The sequence below is a fragment of the Carassius carassius genome, chromosome 47, assembly GCF_963082965.1.
Source record: "Carassius carassius chromosome 47, fCarCar2.1, whole genome shotgun sequence".
In the NCBI taxonomy this organism is placed as follows: Eukaryota; Metazoa; Chordata; class Actinopteri; order Cypriniformes; family Cyprinidae; genus Carassius; species Carassius carassius.
The window spans coordinates 1,920,001-1,947,784 of NC_081801.1; the positions used below are offsets into that span (position 1 = coordinate 1,920,001).

Consider the following 27,784-nt stretch of genomic DNA (forward strand, 5'->3'; position numbering starts at 1 on the left):
TTCAAACTTACATTTATTCAGACACCTTCAACATTTCTCACATTATTACAGTTTTGCTATATACTGTATATCAAAAATTATATCTGGTGTCTGAATAATTTTTGGTTTGACTGTTAAAACTACAAAGTAATTCAGTCAAGAGCAGTGAGCAGTGAGCAGTTGGATTAACATTACAGCAGCCAGTCGCTAAATTAGGCGTGGTCACTTTAAGAGACGATGAACGCATCCAATATAATACACATCTCATTTTTATTCCCTCAACTGTTTACTTTCACTTAAGAAATAACTGACAGTTTTTTCGAGCATAATTTCCAAGGTGGATATTTTGACATATTTTGTATGTATTTGTCGGCACAAGAGCAAAAATAAGCAAATTCGATGTTCAAGTGTTTTGAGATGCCTTTCTCTGCGTGAGCCCTGAACACCAGAACACCGCGAGTACTGAATTGGGCTCTTTCACATCTTTTTGTTTGCTCAAACTGCGATTTGTATTTGTTCGTTCAGGTGCAGAAGGGACTTCGAGGAGAACTTCGCAGAAGAGAGCTCGGTTCAGTGTCAAAGGAATAGCAAAAACAGTTCAGACTACTATCCTGGAGTTGGAGGCTAACAGTCACACAGCTGCTGCTAGCAAAGGTGCGATTGATGCTAGCACTTTACAAGCCTTCCGTGACATCGTAAAAGAAGTTATCAAAGAAGAGGCTGACAGTCTACAGGTAGAAATTAAGCGGTCTGTTGATCCCATAACCACAGTGCTTGATGAATGTAAGGTGAAGATACGTGAACACAAGGACGAACTCAACAACCAGGATGCCCGCTTATTGGAGATGGAGCAGCAAGTACGATAAATTACTGAAAGAAAAAAAGTGGATGATCTGGAGAACAGAGGGAGACGATGTAACCTTCGCTTACTGGGGATCCCGGAGGACCTGGAGCAGCGCAATCCGACCAGATTCATCGCTGGGTTGTTGCACGAGGTTCTGGGTGGTCCCAATGGTCTGATTTGATTCTCCTACAGCTGCAAAAGACTTCTATTCCTCTAAGTTTGGGGACGTTGAGTAACTGTATTGCCAGATATACCGGCCTGTGAGTTCACTGGGGAAAGGCATGTGAAAGGTACAAGTTATATTTACAAGGCGTTTGTTTATATTTTATATTTGTTCTTTGATAAGCCTCTTTCGTGATTACATATTCTTGTAATGTTCGTTGTACACTGGAAAAATCTAAACCATAGTAACATCATTTATCTATCAAGGTTTATCTATCACTTTCGGTCATAGCATTGTCTTCACGGGAAGTTTTTTTTTCTCTCTCTTCTTTGTAATTTTATTATTATTGACTTAGTTACTCAAATTTGCTGAGTTACTACTTACAAAATCAAACAAGATAGGTATTGATTTGGTTTTATTTTGTTTTATTCAAAGAGTAGACGTTTGCGAACTATTATTATTATTTTTTATTTTTTTTAGTTTATCATATAATTAGAACGAGTTGTGTAGGTTATTATTCTTATAGGTTTGGGACCTTCGTAAGGAGAATGGATCTCTTAGAGGAAGTAGAGAGGCTTCAGGGATTTGGTGTTTGTCGTTTGGGGACAGCACTTTTGGGGAAGGGGGGTTATGTGTATGTTGCGTGTTGCTTTTTTTATGCCCTTGTTATTTATCTTTTTTTATATACGATCTCAGATTGCAGTTGAGTGTTTTTTTATATTTACTAAAACATTTTTTGATTGTGGTATGTAATATTTTACTTCCAGTAGGTTTTGACGGTGACTCTCCCCTCCGATAATCTTTCTTCTTTAACAAAGAATGGCTCCCATGTCAATTTTATAAGCTGGAATGTGAGGGGGATGAATCACCCAATAAAATGTAATAAGGTACTCTCTCATCTCTCTAATCTTAAGGGAGATGTGATGTTTATTCAAGAAACACACCTTAAGAACTCTGACCATCAAAGATTAAAAAGGAGTTGGGTTGGCCAAATTTTTAATTCTAGATTTAATGCTAAAGCTAGAGGAACAGCGATTATTATCAATAAAAATACTCCCCTCATAGTTTCCGATACAATAGCTGATTCTAATGGTCGATACATAATCGTGATTGGCTCATTGTTCAATACCCCACTTATTTTGGTGAATATATATGCGCCAAACTGGGATGACTACATGTTTTTTAGTTGTTAAAGTTGTTAAATTCTTCGCCCCAGGTTGATAGTCAATTCCTGATACTTGGCGGGGATATGAATACGGTTATGGACCTTGTGCTTGACCGTTCTTCGGCAAAGCATTTTTCAATTTCAAAATCTGCACAAGCTTTCCAGTCTTACTTACAGACGTATGGGCTTGTGGACGTTTGACGACTTCTCAATCCCTTAGCTAAACAGTACATCAAACATATTCACGTATAGATTATTTTTTTGTTGATAAAAAAATTCTCCATAAGGTTAAAACATGTAATTATAGCAGCATAGTTGAATTGGATCACAGTCCACTCATTTTAGAATTCAAGTTTCCGGAACAATCACATGCATATGTCTGGAGACTTAACCCTCTCTTATTGTCTGACGATTCATTTACAGATTACATCTCCAAACAAATTGAGCTATTCCTGGAAACAAATGTCACCTCAGATGTGACTTATAGTCTTATTTGGGAAAGTTTAAAAGCTTTTTTACGAGGTCATATAATATCATACTGCGCCAATGCTAAAAAGCAGAAACAGAAATGTTTAATTGAATTGACAGATCTAATAGCACATTTAGACAATCAGCACTCTTCAAACCCTTCTCCGGATTTGTATAAACAGCGGATGGTATTGCAAACTGAATTTAATTTGATTTCGTCCCAACAGGCTGAGCAGATGATTTTCAAGTCAAGAAGGTTATGGTATGAGCATGGAGAAAGGGCATCAAAAATGTTAGCACACCAATTACCACATCAGTTCATATCTGAAATTAGAACCGAGAATGGCCAAATTACCACTAACCCTCAAAAAACAAATGAGAGTTTTCAATCTTTTTATTCTAGGCTCTATCAATCAGGATCCTTGCATTCGCCATAGAGCAGGCCAAGAACACAAACTCTCATTGTACGCGGATGACCTCCTGTTATATGTGTCGGATCCTCTTGGGTCTCTTCCTCATGCTTTCACTATTTTAACAACTTTGGCAGTATATCAGGCTACAAGTTAAATATTCACAAAAGTGAGTTACTTAAAATTAACTCTAAGGCAAAAAACATTTTATTTGACAATTTCCACTTTAAGGTTGAATCAGACTATATAACTTACCTGGGAGTCAATGTAACCCGCTCATATAAATTACTCTATGAAAAAATCTTTGTCCCACTTTCTGAAAGAACAAAATCTGATTTAGAGAGATGGAATAACTTGCCATTATCACTGATTGGCCGCGTCAATTCTGTAAAAATAAACATATTACCAAAGTATTTATATTTATTCCAGTGTATTCCACTCTATTTACCAAAAAAGTTTTTAGTTACTTTAGATAAACTTTTTTTTTTAAAATTTATTTGGAATGCTAAATCTGCACGTATATGCATAGACTTTATGCAAAGGCCTAGATCACTAGGTGGTCTGGCTTTACCAAGTTTTCAACGTTACTATTGGGCAGCTAATATACGCAACATGCTTTACTGGCACATTGAAGCATCTAATTGTGGGAAAACATCTTTACCTGCTCTGTTGAGCTCAGCACTTCCCTTAGAATTGCACACATATAAACACAACCCTCTGCTTTATGACTCCCTTAGAATCTGGGTACAATTTAGGAAGAAATTTGGTCTATTTGGAATATCAAGGAAAGCACCTCTGTGTTCAAATCACATGTTTCCACCTCCATGAATGATTCGGCTTTTGAGACTTGGAGCAGTAAAGGTTTACAGACTATAAAAGACCTTTTTATAGATGGAATTTTTGCTTCATTCACACAATTGACTGACCAATTTAATATACCTGGTACTCACTTTTACCGTTATCTGCAGATACGCCATTTTATAGCTAGTAGATACACAACCTTTCCTAACTTGCCAGAGATAACTCCTCTGGATAATATTCTTGACATCAATGCTCGTAAGAAGGGAGTGATTAAAGAAATGTACTGTTTACTGTTAGAAATACACACCCCTTCTCTCTCCATTATTAAAGCTCACTTGGAAAAAGATTTGGCGATAAATTTATCAGATGATCTTTGGGACTCTATGCTGAAGAGGGTGCATTCATCCTCTATTTGGCCAGACATGGACTCCTTCAATTTAAGGTCCTTCATCGTTCGCATATTTCTAAGGAGAAGTTGGCTATGTTTTATCCAGAAAGTGATCCAATGTGTAATCGCTGTAAAGCAGATATTGGTTCACTTTTGCATACCTTCTGGACATGTCCTAATCTCAATAAATATTGGACATCTATTTTCAACACTTTTTCTGAGGTGTATAGAGTTAATTTTACTCCCTCTGTTTTGACTGCACTTTTTGGGGTGGTACCCTCTAGCATTTCTTTAACTAAACACTATTCAAACGCTATAGCTTTTGCCTCTTTGCTTGCACGGCGTCTCATACTCTTAAGGTGGAAACAGGAACATCCCCCAACACATGACCAATGGATCGCTGACATTATGAGGTTTTTAAACATGGAGAAGATGAGATGTACTCTAACTGGTTAATTGTCTAAATTTAATAAAGCATGGCAGCCATTCTTAAAATATATGGAAACCTTTAAAATGTGCACTATACCATGTCATGGAAAATCAGCCACGTCTTAAATGTGATGGCTTAACTGCTGAAAATCTTATTTTATTTATTATAATTATTATATTATTTTTATTTATTTATTTATTTATTATTATTATTTTTTGTTTTTTTATAAATAAATAACCATCTAAATAAAACCATTTTAAACAGCCTTGCTGTTTACAATATTTTATTGAAATGAAAACACTTAGTAGTAGATTAATTTAGCGAGTAAAAAAACTGAATAAGAATTTTTACATTGTCATTTTGCAATTTTTAGTCTTGTAAGAATAAATAGTAATATATTTAGAGAAAATCTAGTAAACAAATATATATATATATACTTTTTTGGTCTAAACAATAAAATATTGTAAACAACAAGGCTGTTTAGAATGGTTTTATTTAGCTGATTGTTTATTTATAAAAACATTATTAATCATTTTTACCATGATAACAGCTGATGTAGGTGTGCACAGATGGCAGTTGTGTGATTCAGTCAGCTGGTGAATTATTAATCCATATAAAAGAATTTGTTTTCCTGTCTCTAGGAGGAAGTGAAATGTCACGGTTCCATGTTTAGACGCAGCTAGATATTTAGTTTTGAAAATGAAGTGAAGTGAATTTCTGAATGTACGAAACATGCATCATCAAATATCTATGCACTTACCTTCAAACGCTCTTTAGGGAGGGCCGCCGCACCTTTCTTGATGACCTCTTGAACTCTCTCCACTGACAGGTCACTTCCTGCCTGCTCCAGTCGCTGACTGAAGAATCCAATCACCTGCCACACACACACACACACACACACAGTCAATGTCACAGCGTCAGTGCAATGACAGGAAAGCCGTAAAGACTGAAATTATGATGTTTGCAGTGTGTGAGATACATTATCCCACAATGCAATGTGTGTGACTTGACCTTCAAGCCTGAGAGTGATGAATTAATGTTTTAACATCTCCTGGACTCATCTGAGCATCAAAGGTTAAGACATTTGTACACAAAAGTGGATTACAGTGGGGTTCGAAAAAAATGCAGTATACTAGTTTTCTATTCATTCATCCTCTCTCGGGTTTTGGATGAATTTTTAAAGTGATCTGGGGATGTATTTTATTCTGCAGTGAGTCATGCAGCATTAATGCACCAGTGTGTGCGTTTAAAGAGAATTTACTTCCTGAGTTCTGTAGATTACCCAGAACCCCCCTGGGCTTCTACTGCACAATATACGTGCACCAGCTCCAGTGCAAATCTCTCTTCGTCTACAGTATATAAATCTTTACACTGAGGGCTTTGTTTTGAATTAGACAGATACAGGAAAAATGCTTCTAAACAAAAGCGAAAGCTCTGTCTAATATCTAGTGAACTGTCCACCTAGGGAACCTATTTAGGCATCATAAACACAGTACTGTGGAAGTACAATGGCACAGTGATGGTAACAGATGGTCGTACCATGGTAGTTTTTTTAAGCATTTGTTGTTGTTTATAAAGTTACCTTGTTTTGAACAAATTCAAAGGCAGTATTGCAGGTATACTTTGCAGATGACAATCCCAGAAAGCAATGTGACATTTATATTTTTTTATTTTTAGATTAGAAAATATGGACAGGGTTTCATTTAATAAAAAATAAATAAATAAGTGCTCATTAAAACATGAATTTTAGTTTTATTTATAATATACATTTATATATAATATTTATTTGGATAAAATCATTTAAAATAAATGTATATATATATATATATATATATATATATATATATATATATATATATCAAAATATTGGTTTTATATCATTTTATAATTTTATTTTACAATTTTATTTTTACATTTTAAAATATCAATTATATATTATAAATAATTTTGATACATATTTGTAATTGCTTAAAATATTGATTGCATGTATAGTATGTATTTATATATTATTATATTTATTATTTAGAATATTATGTATAACATTATTTTTAAATACAGTTTATATATATATATATATATATATATATATATATATATATATATATATATATATATATTTTTTTTTTTTTTTTTTTTAATTAAACTATATTTAAAATATTGATTAAATATATTTTTTTATAAAAAATATATAATTTATACTCCTGTATATATAATATTTATATAAGAATGATTTATAATTTATAATATTTATAATATACATTTATATATAATATTTATTTGGATAAAATCATTTAAAATAAATGTATATATATATATATATATATATATATATATATATATATCTCAAAATAATGGTTTTATATCATTTTATAATTTTATTTTATTTTACAATTTTATTTTTACATTTTAAAATATCAATTATATATTATAAATAATTTTGATACATATTTGTAATTGCTTAAAATATTGATTGCATGTATAGTATGTATTTATATATTATTATATTTATTATTTAGAATATTATGTATAACATTATTTTTAAATACAGTTTATATATATATATTTTTTTTATTAAACTATATTTAAAATATTGATTAAATATATTTTTTATAAAAAATATATAATTTATACTCATGTATATATAATATTTATATAAGAATGATTTAAATAGAAATATTCCTTCTCTAAAAAACATATTAAATAATATTTATCATATATATTTTTTAAATGCCTTATCAACATAATGTCAAACTCGTATGCATTGCATGTTTTGAAGAATAATAAGCAATTCAGTAGCTGCCCATGAAGCGTGTTTCAAATCAGTCACTTCTGTTTCATGTAGGATGCACCTTAGAAGGCAGCTGTCTCTGTAGACACTAGAGAGCTCACTAGAGCTGAAACACAGTCGGTGTCTCACCGTGTCCAGGTTCTGCATGATGTCCTGGAAGGACGGATGCGATCTGAACTGCTCGAAGAGTTCCCGCTTGTAGAGCAGCGCGTACAGCAGGTTTGGGTTGTGATGGAGCGAGTTACTCAGACAGGAGTTTATGATCTCCAGCATCATCCTGATCACCTCCTCGATGACGTTCAGATCCTGAGCCTGAGGGAAAAGACCGAAAGGCAGTAAGTAAAGATGACACAAAAATACACCAAAACCAAACTGGGCCTATTTTTAATAAATGCAGTCTTGATAAGCTTAAGCGATTTTGTTCAAAAACATTAATAAATGCCAATAGTGCAGGGTACAGTGTGTGTGTGTGGCGGGGGGAGGGGGGGGTTCTCGTTTTCTTGTGCTCTGCTACAGTCTGGGCCATAACACTTTTTCTGGGTCTCACTCACTCACACACACAAATTTTTTTATTCAAAAAAAAAAAAAGAGAGCATTTATTCAGGAGAAAAAGAGAGACATTAATGTACTACAGCATGTCACGTCTCCAAAGAGCCTTCAGTCTTTGACCTTTGACCTTCTCATTTCCTTTTCTCCCACTGTCCTTCTCTATAGAGTCTCTGCCTGCAGCCATCGGCCTGCTCTTCATGCAAATCATCCGTTCCTTATTCTCAACACTGATGTCAGTTTCTGAGCCACAAATCTCTCTGGACAAAAGCAAGTCAACAGAACAGAATGTGCAATACGGTTTCCATAGGAACACGCGCACACGCACACACACACACACACACACACACACACACACACACACACGCACACACACGCACACACACGCACACACACACGCACACAGACAGAAACACTACATCAAAAGCTCTTTGTGTGGAAGCTAACTGAAGTGATTTTAGGAGATGACAGATCAGGAAAGCTCGGAAAAGAGCCCGGGAATTTACAAAAACACCGAACTTTATGGATTTAGCTTCAATTACTGACAAACAACCCCAGCGTCATTTAAAACACTGCAACGGCAATTCAACTCCTGGAGGAAATACAAGAAAACTGAATTTAGAAAAAAGAATAAAGACAGAAACAATAGAGGGAGAGAAACTACAGAAAGAGAGAAAGAAAAAACAGAAATAAAATACAAAAGAAAATGAGAAAAAAGGAAAATAAAATAAAAAATAATAAAAAGAAACAGAAGGAAATGAGAAAGAAAAGAAAAATAAATAAAATTAAACAAAAATAAAACAAAATAAAACAAAGATAAAAATGAAATAATAATAAATAATAAGAAGAAATTATATTTAAAAAAATCATAAGAAATTAAGAAAAGAAACAAAACAAAAAGAAAAGAAATTAGAAAATTAAAAATTAAAACAAAAATAAAACAAAATGAAAATAGAAAAGAAAAAAGAAAACAAGAGAGAACAATAAAAACAATGAGAAAAGAAAATCTTGCAGCAGATAAGAATGATTCTTCAAACAATGCGTCTTGAGGAAAGTGACTGATTTGAGACGAACTCATTCTGCATGAATCAAGTCTTTCTCCCTCAGCAAACTCTGAGATCTGAGAAATATCGAGTCAGATTTACACTGACAAAGACACCAGAAGTTAAAGACAATCATGTGTAAAACACCTCAGACTGAATCAGTCTCAGGGACAGAATGAGGCCTTTACTGGAAAGACAAAACGGTTTTGGCAAAACAGTGGCCTTGTAAACCTGCTTCATGATTACTGCGGTTTGTGCTCTGTCTGAGACTCACGCAGATGAATTCCTCTGGAAACACACACACAAACACCCACCAGAAAACCAACTTCAGTGTCCCTATACACCAACATCTGTTAATACCATTCTTGATGTCAGGTCAAAATCAGGCAAAATCTGCCCCCAATGCATGATGCAAGACCCTCAAAAGATATTCTTAGATCATGCAAACCCTCACCCCAGTGTTGATGCATTAAAGCTTAGGGTGTTATTTTGGTGCCTCTAGTGGCATTAAACAGAACTGCAAAAACAATAACTGATTTCAAACAGGTTTCCTGAAAAACCTGCATTAAGTACTGAATGCTTGCAATACTTTTGGCCTTAAAATTAGGGGTGTATTGAGGTCAACCAAACAAAATACATTAATTAAAATACAAGAATGGAACAGACGATAGACATTTTTCATTACAATCTCATTTAGGTTTATTTTGAGGAATTTAAGTAGATACAAACATGCAGGACGGGATCAGACCAGACCTGGAAATACTCATCTAGACCAGCGGTTCAACACAAATAGGTCACAGGTCCGTTCAAACCAGTAAACAATGTCGATACTCGATGTTCAGAGTAAAATGTGGGCCGTGAAGCAAAGTCAGTGGTGAAGCCACAACCCAGAGAGAAGCTGGAGGTGTCTAGACAGAAACAGGGAGTGATAATTAGACGAGAAGAACGTAGGAGTGAATTAGGGATGAGAGGATGAGCTCTACAGTACAGACTAATGAGATTAGAGAGAGAGAGAGAGAGAGAGAGAGAGAGAGAGAGGAATTCAGGTCAGATGTTAATGTGTGAACAACCTGACTGTGTGGAACGGCAGATGGATTTTAAACAAATCCTACACATACAAACACACACACACTTGTATTTGTGGTTTAGGGGGACTCTCCATAGCGGTAATGGTTTTTATACTGTACAAACTATTTTCTATCACCCTACACCTAAACCTGCCCCTTACAGAAAACTACTGGCAATGTTTGAATTTCATAAAACACAGTTTTGTAGGACACAGGAAGTTTCTAAAGAGTTATGAAGTTATCTGCTGTATAATATAATCATTTGAAGCCCGATTTCAATTAAAGCATGTAAAAACATGGACTGCGCTGTGTGTTTGAATCAATGCAGATGCTTGACACACAAACAGCAATATGACTCACAAACCTACGGAGAGTATAAAATAAAATAAATATTAAAAAACTTAAACTTATTATTTTAACTTTGTGTGCTAAAAAAACTCAAACTAAAACTGAAATTAAAAAAAAAACGAATACAATTATATAGGTATATTAAAAAGAAACAAAAACTTGAAAAAAGGTCAAAAACACACAACAAATTTACAAAAACTTTTATGTAAATCAAAATCAAAATGGAAAACTATTACGATAGAAAATAAATACAAAAAATAATATTAACCAAAACGGATAGTTTCTCACTGATGCTAAAATAGCCCTGCATAGAAAGATGGTTTTGAAATAGAAATCATGAGAAACAGACAGAAAGGAACAGGAAGTGCACCAGCATCCAGTTCCAGACAGTCATTAGTCATCCAGTGAGATAGATGTCTGTGTGCATACGTGCATGAGCGCCCATGTGTGTGTGTGTGGTCTAATGAGCAGCTAATGACTGTGATGTCAATACTGTCTAAGCCAGAAAGAGGCAAACTCTGCTCTCCATGGTAACAAGCCCTTACACTCTCAAGCAGAGGTCAGGGGTCAAAGGTCAGGGCGAGAGGGAGACGCAGAGAGAAACATGAACGGTCGGCATGGCAACAGTCAGGTAAGTCACAGAACAAATGGAGTTTCATCTTCGAGGTGAATCAGACGCTCTGCAGAAACAAAGCTTTGTAAGTAAGATTTGTACAAGGCTTATCTGATTTGAACTACCCGGTTTGACATGGTATGATCAGCTGGATCACACATCGGCTTTGTGAGGACGAGAACCATTCAGTGTTCCTGAAAACGGCGATTAAAAGAGCCTTTAAACGACATGGACGAGACAAGCATCACACAATCCTGAGGGGACAGATGGAGAATAAAACCAGAGAGGAAGAGAAGATGAGAAAGTCTGTGTGTCTTTAGGGAGAGAGTAAATGGGTCGCTTTCTGACCTGCATTAAGACACTGAGACATCCCATAATCACGGCACAGAGAGCAGCACAAGCTCGCCCGCCTTTCTTTATTTGTAAAGATCAGGGTCAGTAGAGTTACACGCATAACTAAAACCATAAAAAAATTTTTATTTTGCTTAAATTAAATTAATTTGAAATTAAACTAATAAAAAATTCAGCTAGTGGCCATCGCAAGATCCTTCATGAACAACAAAAATACTAAACTTAAAATAAAATAAAAACGTATTCAAAATATAAATACATAAAACTAAAAAATAAAACTAACATCATTAATACAAAATGTTTTGTTACTTGAAATAAAATAAAAAAACTGAAAATAAGTTATAAGTTATATATATATATATATACACAGTACAGACCAAAAGTTTGGAAACATTACTATTTTTAATGTTTTTGAAAGAAGTTTCTTCTGCTCATCAAGCCTGCATTTATTTGATCAAAAATACAGAAAAAAACAGTAATATTGTGAAATATTATTACAACTTAAAATAATTGTTTTTAAATGTATTATACTTTAAATTATCATTTATTTCTGTGATGCAAAGCTGCATTTTTAGGATCATTATCACATGATCCTTTAGAAATCATTCTAATATGATGTATATATATATATATTTTTTTAATTAATTTATTTATTTCTGCTAATTGCCAGGGCAACATTTCACATTTTCCTTTAGTTTAACTTGAAAATAAAAATAAAATACAAATATATTTTTCAGCTAGCTGCCAGCATTTCTCATTTTCATTGAGTTTAACTTCATGTATCTTCATGTATCAAAATAACTAAAACTGAAATAAAAATAATTAAAAACAATTTAGACTTTTTCTTTTAAATGCGAAAACAACTAAATTACTAAAACTAATTTTTTTTTTATTAAAACAGAAAATATAAAAATAAACACTAATTCAAAATATTAATACAAATTATGATAGTATCTTAATGATACTGAAATAACATCCCAGTGCTGATGGAAACCGCGGGGCATCTATGAGACCCAAAGGAACATGATGAGACGCCACATATGTGCTGCAATTCTAATTAACACTGAGATCCATTAAACACACACACACACACCACACACACACACACACACACACACACACACACACACACACACACACACACACACACACACACACACGTGCAAACACATCTCACACACATCATTAAATATGTGGTGCACAGAAATGATGTCACTTGGGTTTATAAGTGCGTGGAAATCTCTCTTCATTACAATCACAGCTAATAACTTATATTAATTAATATTTTCCACAACTCCATTTGAGAAGATTTTTCCACAATGCAATAACTGAATCACTCAGATATAAATAAATATCTGAACATATGTTTAATATCCAGTAAAAATGGCCCAGAAGTTTCAACACATTTCTTTGAGAAAGAGGTTTTTACATTTATTTTTTTATTATTTGTTTGATTGTCAAGTTAATTACATTTTTCATTATTTTCTTCTTAAGTTTTAGTAAAATATGCAAATGCACTCTGTTATGATCGGTTGGGCTTTTCATGAAACCAGCAGAAATGACTTTAAGTTATAAATACTGAATTGATCTAGAGATGATGTGTGGTCCAAAAGGTGTGCATTTCGGCCGCTTTCGAGAACAGCTCATCCAAAGCTGGCCATATCCATTTCATAGGATGTTATAAAAGCTGTGTATGTACAGACACACATCAGCATCTGTTCTCAGAGAGTGAAGGAAATCCCATGGCGATAACAGTGACAGCAGACAAAAACAGTGTGTGCACCAATGTTGTTTGTCTTATGAGATATGACAAAGGAAAGGACTGCAAAAATCAAATGTAGTCTAAACTGGTGCTTGATAACTGCAGTTTAGGACATCCTTCCCATAAAACTCTGAGAGCCGGAGCCAAATCATGCCTTTCTACTGAAGAAAAGGCAGTTGTGGGAACATTGGCAATGTCTGCTTCCACAACAACAACAACAACTCAAAAGACAAAAAAAATAAAACCACTTCCATAAGTTCATTAATGACACTTTTTGTGCATTTAACGGACCAATACTAATTCTCACGCTGCACAGCTATTTAATCACTTTATTTTCTCTGTCCATCTAAAACAAAATAATAAATAAACAAATTACTACTCTCACTCAAATAACTTATGAATGCTTCATCAGAGCTGATTGGATATTAACAATAATTTAATTGCAATAACAACAACAATACATATAGTTTTAAATAAATTATATTTTGCTATATTTTTTAAATATAAAAAGTAATTGATCCGTATGAATTTTATTTTGTTTAAATAACTTCTAAAACTTCATTAGAAGTCTTGATGGCCTTATTGTTGTTGCCGTTATTATTATTATAATTTATCATGATTACAATTCATTTTTAATTATTCACTATAATCATATAACGATGAAATTCACTCATATAACTGTGATGCTATATTTACAATAAACAATTTAATAGTTGAATAGATTAGTATGAATTTAAATAGCTTCTAAAGAGGTCTTGATGGCATTATCATTATTATTATATTAATAAAAAGCAAAAAAAAGTATTAATATATGAATAATACTCTTTTCATATTTTGTATTATTAAAAATAATAATATTTGATTCCTATGAATTTGATATGAAGCACACAAAGATGCTAAATCAGTTGACTCAGGGCTATGTTTTAAATATGCGAATCAAGCGAAGAGCGCAGTGTTTTTTGTGGGCAGGTTGTGTGTAGAGTCATCATTGAGTGGACGTGTGGAGGAAACTGCTAGAAGAGGGAGTGTGAGTGAAGAGATTCAGACAGACTGAGAGACAGATGGACAGATGAAGAGGAATAGATGTGAATGGAAGGAGAGAGAGACGTGAAGCAGGGGTGTGGGGCTTAATCAGGACAGCAGACAGCAGACATCTGTAAGGCTCCGGCCTCGGGCTGTGTGTGTGTGTGTGTGTGTGTGTGTGTGTGGAGTAAACACACACACACACACACACACACACACACTATTGTGGGAAGTCGTGGCCTAATGGTTAGAGAGTCGGACTCCCAATCGAAAGGTTGTGAGTTTGAGTCCCGGGCCGGCAGGAATTGTGGGTGGGGGGAGTGCATGTACAGTTCTCTCTCCACCTTCAATACCACGACTTAGGTGCCCTTGAGCAAGGCATCGAACCCCCAACTGCTCCCCGGGCGCCGCAGCATGGCTGCCCACTGCTCTGGGTGTGTGCTCACAGTGTGTGTGTGTGTTCACTGCTCTGTGTGTGTGATTTTGGATGGGTTAAATGCAGAGCACAAATTCTGAGTATGGGTCACCATACTTGGCTGAATGTCACGTCACTTTCACTTTCACATCATTTACATCCCTATTGTCCCAGACACCCCACTCCCTCTCTAGTGGGCATCAGAGCAGGTTAGATGTTGCCCTCTAGGGTCAAACCTACAGACATAAAAAATCTCCAGAAACAGCTCCTCCCACCTTCCTCCAAGCCCCGCCCCTCTTTTATGTCTACTTTGTGTCTTTATGTCTAGCCAGAAGGACTGTCTGCACACACACACACACACACACACACACACACACACACAGCCATGTCTTTACGGAGATGAAGCACTAACAAAACTCTAAGATCATGTCAAGTTTGTGGTTTACACCTGGTATTAACATCAGAAGATCCGCTCACAAGCCGAGGTCAAAGCAAGCACGTATCAGCAGGGCTTTACACTTACCTGTCTCTGAAGGAGCCTATGTGCTCCTAATTTAAAACATTTAATAAAAGGAATATATATATATATACAGACAACTATTTACATTTTCATATATCTTTTTAAAATGAATCATACTTAATACAACTCATTTAAATACTATAACACTACTCATTTAAATAACTACTTTTATTCAGATGCTTGTGGTGGCACAATTATTATTATTATTATTATTATTATTATAAACCCCTCATATGATTCTAAAGTACTTTAGGTGTACAGTAGTACATAGTAAAGTATTAAATAAATCCTGAATTTATTAATTAATCCATTGGGAATTAATAGCAATAATTCAATTACTTTCATTTATCATTACTTAAAAAGGAGAGAGAAAAAAATCAATTTTATAATATATATACACACACACACACACACACTCAAAATTTTTGCATTTTAACATTTACAAGCAAATGCATTGTTTTTTTTTCATTTGAATACAAATAAAAAGCTAGGTTTTTAAATGCATCTGCTTAAAAAAAAAAAACAGTATGGCATGATATGGTAATATGACACTTGACACGCCTACTAAGGAGGCGGAGACTGCTAAAAGGATTTAAAGTACTATTTCCATGTTATTGCATTGTCCGATTTCAAAATGGTTTTCACAGGACGAATTTTGAGTGTAAATTTTTGAATCTTATTTATGAATATTACTACAAGATGTGATGGGGGATAAAGAGATTGACTCACATAGTCGGGCAGAACGCTCCTGTCGTCTGCTCCCAGAGGGCCATGCAAGGACTGGGTCGCCTGCTCCAGAACTTTATTGTGCTTCTTTGACAGCAGAGCAAACAAACTGAGAGAGAGAGAGAGAGAGAGAGAGAGAGTTAGAACCACAAAGTCTAGCTTGAAATCATTTCTTGAGATTATATTTGTCTCGTCCGTCACAGTATCAGCAAGAAATCAAAACAGCATGTTAGGATAATAAGTGACGCTGTCGCAGCACTGCTGTGTTTGTTTTGCCCAGCAGATTTTCAGATGTAGAAGATCATAATCTGCACATCTGGATACAAGACCAAGAGTCAGAGCAGAGAAAATGCATTCAAAGGCATCGTAGACGACGCTGCTAATGCTATGACTCTTCATAAATATGAAGTGACGTGACATTCAGCCAAGTATGGTGACCCATACTCAGAATTTGTGCTCTGCATTTAACCCATCCAAAATCACACACACAGAGCAGTGAACACACACACACTGTGAGCACACACCCAGAGCAGTGGGCAGCCATGCTGCGGCGCCCGGGGAGCAGTTGGGGGTTCGATGCCTTGCTCAAGGGCACCTAAGTCGTGGTATTGAAGGTGGAGAGAGAACTGTACATGCACTCCCCCCACCCACAATTCCTGCCGGCCCGGGACTCAAACTCACAACCCTTCGATTGGGAGTCCGACTCTCTAACCATTAGGCCACGACTTCCCTCGTATGCTAAAAGACCTCATTTTGACAAAAATTCAAAGGCAGCATCCTTCCACAATGCATTGTGCTGAGCTCAGAGAAAGATGGCAGACAAATCAAGAGAAATGTATAAATATACTTGCATTTCATTCAATACTAAAAATGAAAAACTGTTTATAAAACAAAAAATTGTGTAGTTAATTAAAAACTTTTATTTAACTAAATATTTCTGTCTGCTATGCATTTTAATGCTGATTAGTGCTTAGCAACAATCTCACAACAAACTATTGTAACCAGAGTTATTTTAGTATTATAGTATATATAAAAATTTTTAATTAGCTTTTAGTTTTTATATTTTCAGTGTAATTTTAGTATTTTTTAACGGACATTAACCAGTGTTTTTATAGTTAACTAAACTACTACTAAAACTACAAAAAATTAGCTAAAATAAATAAATAAATAAATTAGAAATGTTGGCTTGGCAACTAAATGAAATAAAACTGATTTGAGTTAAAGTACTAAAAAAAAACCACATACTTCATAATAAAGGTTCCTACTTAATTAAAACAGGGACAGTCGGGACACGGGAAATACAAGCACCACTTTCCTACTGAGCTTGTTGCAGTGCATTCTGGGATGTCAGATGCTGTATAGGTAGGCAGCTTTCTAGGTGTTCATGCTGTAAGTCACAAATCATACTCACATGCATACATATCCCCACATTAACACCTTTCTGACCTGGTTTCCACCTAGTAAGTGTGTGATAATAGCAGGCCGAGACGAGGCTTTGTATGTTAAAGGCAGAACTAAACATGAATCGTGGGTAATGAGTTCCCTCACTGTGGTGACCTTCATATCATTCTCTCTTGCCTGTGTGTGTGTGTGTGTGTGTGTGTTTGAATGAAAGAAAGTGGGGTGACGGAGAGCAGCAGGCATGATGGGAAGGATTTATGCGTCTTATACGGATGACCTCATCGATCACTAAAGGTCGGCACATGCTTTGAGCTCTAATCGTATGAAGCTTTCATAGAACACACACACACACACACACACTTATTTCTCTTCAACCCACTCTCATAAACCTTGAGTACTTCTGGAAATGCACACTACTGTACTACAATTAGAAGAGATGAGGTATGAAAACTAAGTTAATGTTCTATAAAGTAATTCCAGACCCATTATATTATTGGACTGTTAAGGTATTATATTAAGGTATATTTTAAAAGATACTACCTACAGCATACTGTGTGTTTAAAAGTAGCAAAAAGCAGTATTCAAAATAGTGTGCAACAGTAATCACGTCAAACAAAGGAACAATACAGGAAGTGTCCAGTAAAAAAAAAAAAAAAGCATTTATAGTCTGATGATGTGAAAAATATATAATATAAATATTTAAAATACATTTATATTATATCAGAGTAAAAATACAAAATAAAATTTATATACACACACACACACATACATACAAAAAAATAAGAAAAATTATATATTTTAAGTGTATACATTAGGGCTGGGACAACGCGTCGAGGTCATCGATGACGTCGACGCAAAAAATACGTCGACGCAAAATATGCGCATCGATTCGTCGACCTGTTTTTATTTCTCTAAAAAACGTTTACCTTATGTGCGCTGAATATACGCGATGGCCGGATCAACATTCTGTCCAACGTTATATAACCAATCCAGGGGGTTTTCTGCATTGATCTTTTTTTTGGCGGCTGTCAAAGCCTTATTTGATCGGTGAGTGACAGTGACAGGGCGCGTACGAGAGAGAGCCCCGGCTGCGCGCGCACTCACAGTCTTCAAACAACACTAGCGCTTCTTGCTCTCTCTCCCTTGTGCATATTAATCAAAATCATTAAACACGATAGAAAAAGAGCGAAACACCCAAGTCTCACGCTCGTGCACTCACAGTCTTCAAACTACACGAGCGCTCTCTCTCTCTCTCTCTCCCTCTCCCTCGTGCATATTAATCAAAATCATTAAACACGATAGAAAAAGGGCGAAACACCCAAGTCTCACGCTCGTGCACTCACAGTCTTCAAACTACACGAGCGCTCTCTCTCTCTCTCTCCCTCTCCCTCTCCCTCGTGCATATTAATCAAAATCATTAAACACGATAGAAAAAGGGCGAAACACCCAAGTCTCACGCTCGTGCACTCACAGTCTTCAAACTACACGAGCGCTCTCTCTCTCTCTCTCTCTCTCTCTCTCTCTCTCTCTCTCTCTCTCTCTCTCTCCCTCGTGCATATTAATCAAAATCATTAAACACGATAGAAAAAGGGCGAAACACCCAAGTCTCACGCTCGTGCACTCACAGTCTTCAAACTACACGAGCGCTCTCTCTCTCTCTCTCTCCCTCTCCCTCTCCCTCGTGCATATTAATCAAAATCATTAAACACGATAGAAAAAGGGCGAAACACCCAAGTCTCACGCTCGTGCACTCACAGTCTTCAAACTACACGAGCGCTCTCTCTCTCTCTCTCCCTCTCCCTCTCCCTCGTGCATATTAATCAAAATCATTAAACACGATAGAAAAAGGGCGAAACACCCAAGTCTCACGCTCGTGCACTCACAGTCTTCAAACTACACGAGCGCTCTCTCTCTCTCTCTCTCTCTCTCTCTCTCTCTCTCTCTCTCTCTCTCTCTCTCTCTCCCTCGTGCATATTAATCAAAATCATTAAACACGATAGAAAAAGGGCGAAACACCCAAGTCTCACGCTCGTGCACTCACAGTCTTCAAACTACACGAGCGCTCTCTCTCTCTCTCTCTTTCTCTCTCTCTCTCCCTCTCCCTCGTGCATATTAATCAAAATCATTAGACACGATAGAAAAAGGGCGGAACGCCAAAGTTTCACGTGGAGCATTCTGAGATTTTTTTTTTCTCCATGACAGGCTGCTGGCTCCCACTGTTAATTTTTTTTTTTTGAAAATCACTCTCTGTATTAGCTTAAAGCCCTCAAGTTTACATTGGTTACTGTATTCTTTCAATTGCTCTAAACAAGTATTTTGGGTGACCTTTTTTATTGAATGCTAGACATCAAGTTGTTGTTATTTTCATCTGAAAGAAGAACTTTTTTTCAGTAAGCTAGGCCCTATGTGTTCAGTAAGCTTGTTTCAGTAATGTGTTTTCATATGGGATTTAAATGCTGCCATGATTCAAAACTGAAAATACAGGTCTGAAAGGTTGAAACTAAGTGTTCGAAAACTCAAAATCTTACAAAAAAAGTTTTGCAAGATCGAAAAATAAGATTTGCAAGCTTGCAAAATGTAAAAAAAATACAAATATCTCTGCAAACATTGTTGTTTTTGAGATTTCCTTCTTCAGAACTGCAACATTTTTTTACGATGTTGCGCAAATAATTTTTCAGAGTTTCGAATTTGTCAGTGTTCTCCCACTGTATTAGATTGTTTTCCAGGTTTGAAACCTTGTAAATGGTGATCTGAAAACTGGTGTGCGAATGTGTGAATTTTTTTTTGAAACTCTGAAAACAGAGCTTTGCAGGCTTGCAAAGTGGTAAAAAAAATCACATCTCTTCAAACGTAATTTTGTTTTTGAGTTTTCCCTCTTCAGAAGTGCAACACTCTTTTTTATGGTGTTGTGCAATCATTTTTTCAGAGTTTCGAATTTGTCACTGTTCTCCCAGTGTATAGTTTGCTTTCAAGATTTGAAACCTTGTAAATAGTGATCTGAAAACTGGTGAGCGAATAGGTGAAAAAAAGTTTTGAAACTCTGAAAACTGAGGTTCGAAAGGGCGAAACTTATTACATTACATTACATTTGCACTCCTATTGCAGACTATTTTTTCAGAGCTGAGTTTACAACACCCACTTTGCGGAGACACAGTTGCGAGCTCACGTCTCACGTGATTTGTGGCAGCGTTGTCACGCAGCTCTGCTCTGAGACTGTGAAACTCAGACTGAGCGAAAATGAAGCTTCGCAACCTCGCAAATAAAAAAAAGCCTGGAGGGAGGGCCTTCTGCTCTTGGCCAATGCTTTGCTGTCTGCTGACGTACAGTCCAATCACAAGTCGTATTTATTGGAAAGGTGGGATTGACCGACTGCTCCGCCAATGACAAAAGCGCACAGGATACGCAAACAGAGGATGCACAGATTTCTGTCCACAAGGCGGTCCCGTCGCGGTCCAGCTCTAAAAAAAAGGTTTACCCACTTGTCGCTGAAATTCACCATACAATTGCCAGTAGCCACTGAGTTTACCACTGATAGACCGGCGGTGCATCAGTATACACACTCACCTCACTTTCCTCAGCTGGCGACTCACGTTCCTCAAGAAGCAACGATTCACTTTCCTCACGCAGTGGACCACTGACTCTATCTTCATGTAGAGACCGAATATTACAATTAAAGTGACTTCAATAGTGCATCCAAAAGAATATTTAGATATTATATTGAAATATTCAGAAAGGTGTACAGTGTATTTTTTACTTTTATTAAAATATTTCAGTAAAATTATAAATAATTGCCTATTACAAATTTATGAATGCATGGTTAACTTTTTTCTGCAATCACTATAGGCTATATGTATTGAGACGTTTTAAAATCTATATTTTGTAAAAATAAACCTGAATTATAATCTTAACATCTGTATTTTCATATATTATATATATATTATATATATATATAATATATATATATATATATAACATAAATAAGTAGGCTAATAAATATATAATGCTTAAAACATATGATAAACATTAAGCTAAAATTGATACTGTGTGTGAGTGAAAGAGAGTTCTTTCTGCATTGAGGATATTCTGTAGTCTCAGACCTTCGTTTGGGTAAATCTTTACTGGATTGTCTGTACCCAATCCTTATCTTCAAGAATCGGCTTAAAACACATCTCTTCCAAATTTATTTGACCTTCTAACTTTAACACTCACTATTCTTAAAAAAAGAATAATATTAAGCTTTCTATTCTTTTGTATTCTATCGGTTTTCTTTTATTATACAATTAACAAAGGCAAAAAAAGACCTCTAACTCTAGCTTGCTCTATTCTTTTTCTATTCTATCTGTTATCAGTATTTCTTTATTATTTTATTTAAAAGCCTTTGTTACGTATAAGCTAACTGAGACTTGTTATAGCACTTGTATATTTGTTGTTTTTTATTGCTTCCATTGTCCTCATACGCTGTTTGTGACGGATTGAGAGAGGATAGAGCTGACGGACCGCCTTGTGGACAGAAATCTGTGCATCCTCTGTTTGCGTATCCTGTGCGCTTTTGTCATTGGCGGAGCAGTCGGTCAATCCCACCTTTCCAATAAATACGACTTGTGATTGGACTGTACGTCAGCAGACAGCAAAGCATTGGCCAAGAGCAGAAGGCCCTCCCTCCAGGCTTTTTTTTATTTGCGAGGTTGCGAAGCTTCATTTTCGCTCAGTCTGAGTTTCACAGTCTCAGAGCAGAGCTGCGTGACAACGCTGCCACAAATCACGTGAGACGTGAGCTCGCAACTGTGTCTCCGCAAAGTGGGTGTTGTAAACTCAGCTCTGAAAAAATAGTCTGCAATAGGAGTGCAAATGTAATGTAATGTAATAAGTTTCGCCCTTTCGAACCTCAGTTTTCAGAGTTTCAAAACTTTTTTTCACCTATTCGCTCACCAGTTTTCAGATCACTATTTACAAGGTTTCAAATCTTGAAAGCAAACTATACACTGGGAGAACAGTGACAAATTCGAAACTCTGAAAAAATGATTGCACAACACCATAAAAAAGAGTGTTGCACTTCTGAAGAGGGAAAACTCAAAAACAAAATTACGTTTGAAGAGATGTGATTTTTTTTTTACCACTTTGCAAGCCTGCAAAGCTCTGTTTTCAGAGTTTCAAAAAAAAAATTCACACATTCGCACACCAGTTTTCAGATCACCATTTACAAGGTTTCAAACCTGGAAAACAATCTAATACAGTGGGAGAACACTGACAAATTTGAAACTCTGAAAAATTATTTGCGCAACATCGTAAAAAAATGTTGCAGTTCTGAAGAAGGAAATCTCAAAAACAACATAATGTTTGCAGAGATATTTGTATTTTTTTTTACATTTTGCAAGCTTGCAAATCTTATTTTTCGATCTTGCAAAACTTTTTTTTGTAAGATTTTGAGTTTTCGAACACTTAGTTTCAACCTTTCAGACCTGTATTTTCAGTTTTGAATCATGGCAGCATTTAAATCCCATATTTTCAAGGCTTCAAGGTTTTATTGAATGCTGTCTCTATACAAGTGCAAAGTAATGCATTCTTAGTCAGTCTTTTATTTTGTAATTTTAAGAGCAATAAACATATTGCATTGTTAAGGAATTCATGTTTTTTTCATTCAGATATGTAAATCAACATGTATAAATTGTTAGTAGTCAATTAATGGGGAGATATTCGAAATCGAATGGCTCTGAAAAAATTAATCGCTAGATTAATCGATGCATCGAAAAAATAATCGCCAGATTAAACGTTTAAAAAAATAATCGTTTATCCCAGCCCTAGTATACATACATATATATACACACACACATTTAAAAAAATATATATATATTTTTATTTTTATTTTTTTATTAATGTGTGTGTGTGTGTGTGTATCTATGTATGCATGCATCCATGAATGCATGCGTGTGTGTGTATGTGTGTGTGCGCGCATGTACATGCATGCATGAGTGTGCGCGTGTGTGTATGTGTATGAACATATAATAATATATATATTAGGGGTGTAACGGTACGTGTATTCGTACCGGACCGTTTCGGTACAGGGCTTTCGGTACAGTGCACGTGTGTACCGAATGCAATATTTTGTGTGTGGAACATGGGTACATTTTCGTGTTTCCAAACGAACATTTTAAGTGACGGAAGTCTCCGCGTTCAGCGCAAATCCCGCCTTGCAGCTGATTCTAAGGCCGGTGACACACTGGCTGTGTGACGTGAGCGTGGAGTTTCTAATGTGTGTCAGTTGCGTCACGGCTGCTTCGTGTTTTCTGTGTCTTTACACAACAGAATTGTGCCTGACGCGGCGCTGGCGTGCTGCTGCTACTGTAGGTGACATAGAGGGAGACCGTCGACAGACCAGGATCTTGTCTTCACAACAACAATATCTATACTTCATGTTGAGCATAAATATAAAGTCTACTGATAAAGGACACCGTCAACAGTATTGACGGCAAAATAGACTATGCTTGACAGGTGCAATATGCCAGTGTGTCACCGGCCTAAGGTTTTCAAAAGACATCACACGAGTGTGAACATCACTACAACTAGGAAAAAAACGATCGTAATTCAAACGCAGCTCCCGTCGGCATTTAAACAGACCTTTGCTCTTAATTCCGTTCAGTCCAACGCAATAACGAAATCTGAGCAGGTCTAAAAACAAACTGTTGATGCTCCACTTTGGAAAAGTTATATATATTTTATGTAAATATGAGCAGGCCTACAAGCTGGGATTGGTAATGCTGCACTGTAATCATAGTTATTTATATTTTTCATTATATTTTATTATATGAGACTGAGAGTATTTTATTTAGTGGAGAACTTTGCAGCAGTATTTTATTTCTTATTCTTTTTTTATTTTATATATATTTTATTAAAAATTATAAAAAAAAAAAAAAAGTGTAAACATTGTTTAAAAAAAAAGTTTCTAGTAATAAACAACCTGCAGTTTAATGTTTGCATTTCTTTCCCTTACTGTACCGAAAATTAACCGAACCGTGACTTTAAAACCGAGGTACGTACCGAACCGTGATTTTTGCGTACCGTTACACCCCTAATATATATATATATAGCTGCAGCATTAATTTCAGTAATGGATTATCACTCTGATTGCTAAAACATGCTGCGTCATGAGAAGAAAAACAAAAAGTTCATTATAGTTTGTGTCAAATTAGAGTGGGATCAACTCACCTGCCACCATCTGCTGTGAAACCTTATCTTACAAAATACAGCGTCACCTTTCCACAAGAATATCTAAGTACTTACTGCAGCATCACTGATATACTACTATACTACAGTCTGTGGTAATATTTCACATTAGATTTTATTTCTATATTTTGTTTTCATTTTATATTTCTATAACTAACCAGCTTTTGTTATTGTTAATTAAAACTAAAACCAAAAAAAAAAAAAAAACGATTTAATTAACTGAAATTAAGCTTAAATTAAACAAAGCCTAAATATTATATAAAAATGTTAACCTTACACAAATTGAACGCAAATTAGAAATGTTGGATTGGCATCAAGTTAAAATCCAAAAATAACTCAAACTGAAGCTAAATAAAAATTGTTTTTGTCATATATTTTTTATTTTTATATTTAATAATATAGTTTTATACTATAATACATTAAATTTACTAGTTTTCTGAACTAGAATTCTGAATTAAAGTTATTTATATAATTATATAGATCTAGATATCTCTCTCTCTAATGGTTTTAGTTCATGACAATAACCTTTGTACATAAATCTCTTAATGCGAGGTTGTTTCTTTAAAACGCAAACCCACAAAAACACAGGATTTGAGGAACCATTAATGCGCAAACACTGAAGTTTAAAGTATATGAAACCGTAATAGCGCTGCTTGACTTAGCAAACAGGAAAACAAATCAGAACATAAATATTATGATCCCGCTCTGGTCTTATTATCAACCGTTTCCTCTAAAGCTAACAAGCAGCCTACGTCGAGCAGAACCTCAAACATCCCTCGATGCTTATTCTGTAATGTTGCTCAGGACTCGCTGGGTCTGAGATTCTAGATTGATCTGTATTTATTTTGGGGTTGAGAAGGGCAGACAGCGGCGCTCAGAGTGTGTTTGTATGAAATGCCATGTCACTGTGACCTACTGAGAGAGTCAGAGCACATTAAATGCCCGCTGGCACACACACAGAACTATCTGTCCGTCTGCTCCGGGTTTTGATCTGTCTGATAGACACACACACACACACACACACACACAGACAGTCTGATACTTCTGTCTGTTTACGGCCAAATGAAGTGCTTCATTTGGTGTCTGTCTCTTTTTTTGTCTGTCTGTCTGGAGCAGGTGGCGTTCTCACAGTGCTAATGGGACACGACTGCACTTTGTCAACTCTTAAAGCCACTCAGAGCTAAAAATAGACTGTCTCATCCCAAGGGGTGCTTCAGTGCACCTGGGGTTTTAACACACACACACACACACTGCTGTTAATATATGCAAGTGCGTGTTTCTCTGAGTGTAGTTTGGCATTATCATGCCGTTGACAGAATAGCAGGTCTATATGATCAGGTGTGTGTGTGTGTGTGTGACTGTTGTTTTGCACAGAGAACATCTGTAAAAAACAGCCAAAGACACACAGACTGAACAGACTTTAGGTTCACTACTCAGCAAGGCGCAATAATCTCATGAAACCTGTCAAGAACATGTCAGGGGCCATATTATACCCCAAAATCATAGGGGGAAAAAAAGAGAGGAAAAATATATTTTGCAGAGTTATGAATTAACTAGTAGTTAGTCTATTCTAATTTCTAAGTCTTCTCACACAAAGTCCACATTAAATTTCTACACAAAGGAAAAAAAAACTACAAAAATATTCAAATTAAATGGATTCTATAAAGCAAAAGTATGAAAAAAAGGTCAAAAAAATATTGTGTATTTAAAATATAATATGATTAAAATGTAATTAAACATAAAACCATAGAAACATTTTCATTTCTTGAAATAACAAGGATTAACAGAAATAAAATAAAATAAACTGAAATAAAAATGAATTGGAACGACAAACATATTAAAAAAAAATAAACAAATGACAAAACTACTGAATTTTTAACTAAAATGAAAATGAAAACGGAATATATTAAAATGAAAACATTCAAAACATTGCTAAAAATATAATAGAAACTAAGTGATACTAAAAAAAAACTAATAGTTAAATAATATTATGAAACAATTATTAATAATTTTATATAATTACTCAATTTCTATATATATATATTTATAAAAAAAATATTTTGTTATAAAAACACTTTGAATGTTGAGTAATAATTTATTTAGACATTCAAACTTATAAAGGCAGTGAATTACATTTTGGCAGAAGAAAAATCTAAAGGTCTCTGTGTGTGTGTGTGTGTGTGTGTGTTTCTCATCTCATCCTGTGGTTTTGCTCTTTTGTGGGAAACGCATTCCAGCAACAACATCCCATGACACAAAATGAACAAGAAATACCACCACAGACACACACACACACACACACACACTTTCTATGATCTGTGTGGTCCACGTCCAGCTCATCTAATGCAGAACTGGCCTCAAAACTCGAAATACTTCCTGTCCGCACAGGAAGCAGAATCCTCCAGGCAGCCTGGAACTATTAAACTCTTTCAATACCAAACTTTTACAAACACAGAGGCTTCAAAGAGACACACAGTGCTCTTCCTCACTTCTGAAGCAGCTGTGTGCTATCGACACCCACCACAGGAAACGAGTAAACTTTAGACGGAAAAACTATATCCTTAAAACCGCTCTCAATGGAACAGACTGCGCTAATAACGGCAACTTGTGCGTTTTAGAACAAAACAGGCCTTCATACTTTGAAAACAACCTTTGAGTGAGCAGAGACGAACTTCTACAATAATACTTAATGCTGACAGGACTGGTTTAAAATAAATCCATCATAAAATAAAAGTTTATTTTAACAATTTGGTAACCAAGAACACCTAAAAAACAAAACAACTAATCAATATATAATAACAAAAATCTGTATTAAAAAGAAGAGATGTTAAAAATAACCAATCACATTTTTTTTTTCTTTTTGGGCTGAATGTACTGCAGAATAAACTATTTAATATAATAGAAAAATTAATACAATGTAAAGCATTTTATCTTTTCAATAATAATTAGTTTGCACATCTCTTTCTGAATAATCTCCTGTTGAAGAGTATCATGCAATTTGCTTTTCTTTAAAGTAGTATACATTAAAATATTATATCAATTTTGGATACTATAAGATGAAACAGATTACAAGGTGTATTTAAATAATTTTTGTGAATCAGAGTTAATATTCTTAACTAAAAACAAAGCTATTACAAACACTTCTGTTCTTTTAAACAAAGCTGAAATTAAATAAAACCTAAATTGTAATATAATAAATATAAAATAAAAAATATATATTATATAAAACATAATAGTATACATATTAAAAATTAAATAAAAATATAAAAAAAATTTAATGTAAAAAAAGCACTTCACAAAAAAAAAAAAAAA

At 35.1% G+C, this 27,784-nt stretch overlaps 1 protein-coding gene across 1 annotated transcript in view; it reads right to left on the reverse strand.

The window, feature by feature from the left end:
* LOC132130454 (dymeclin-like) overlaps window positions 1–27,784 on the reverse strand; it is a 75,418-nt gene that overhangs the window by 11,103 nt on the left and 36,531 nt on the right. Inside the window, exons 14-16 of the mRNA XM_059542167.1 lie at window positions 15,854–15,959; window positions 7,566–7,748; window positions 5,409–5,522 (exon numbers count right to left, since the gene is read on the reverse strand). Coding sequence (XP_059398150.1) covers window positions 5,409–5,522; window positions 7,566–7,748; window positions 15,854–15,959 — 403 coding nt within the window. The remainder of the gene's footprint in view (window positions 1–5,408; window positions 5,523–7,565; window positions 7,749–15,853; window positions 15,960–27,784) is intronic.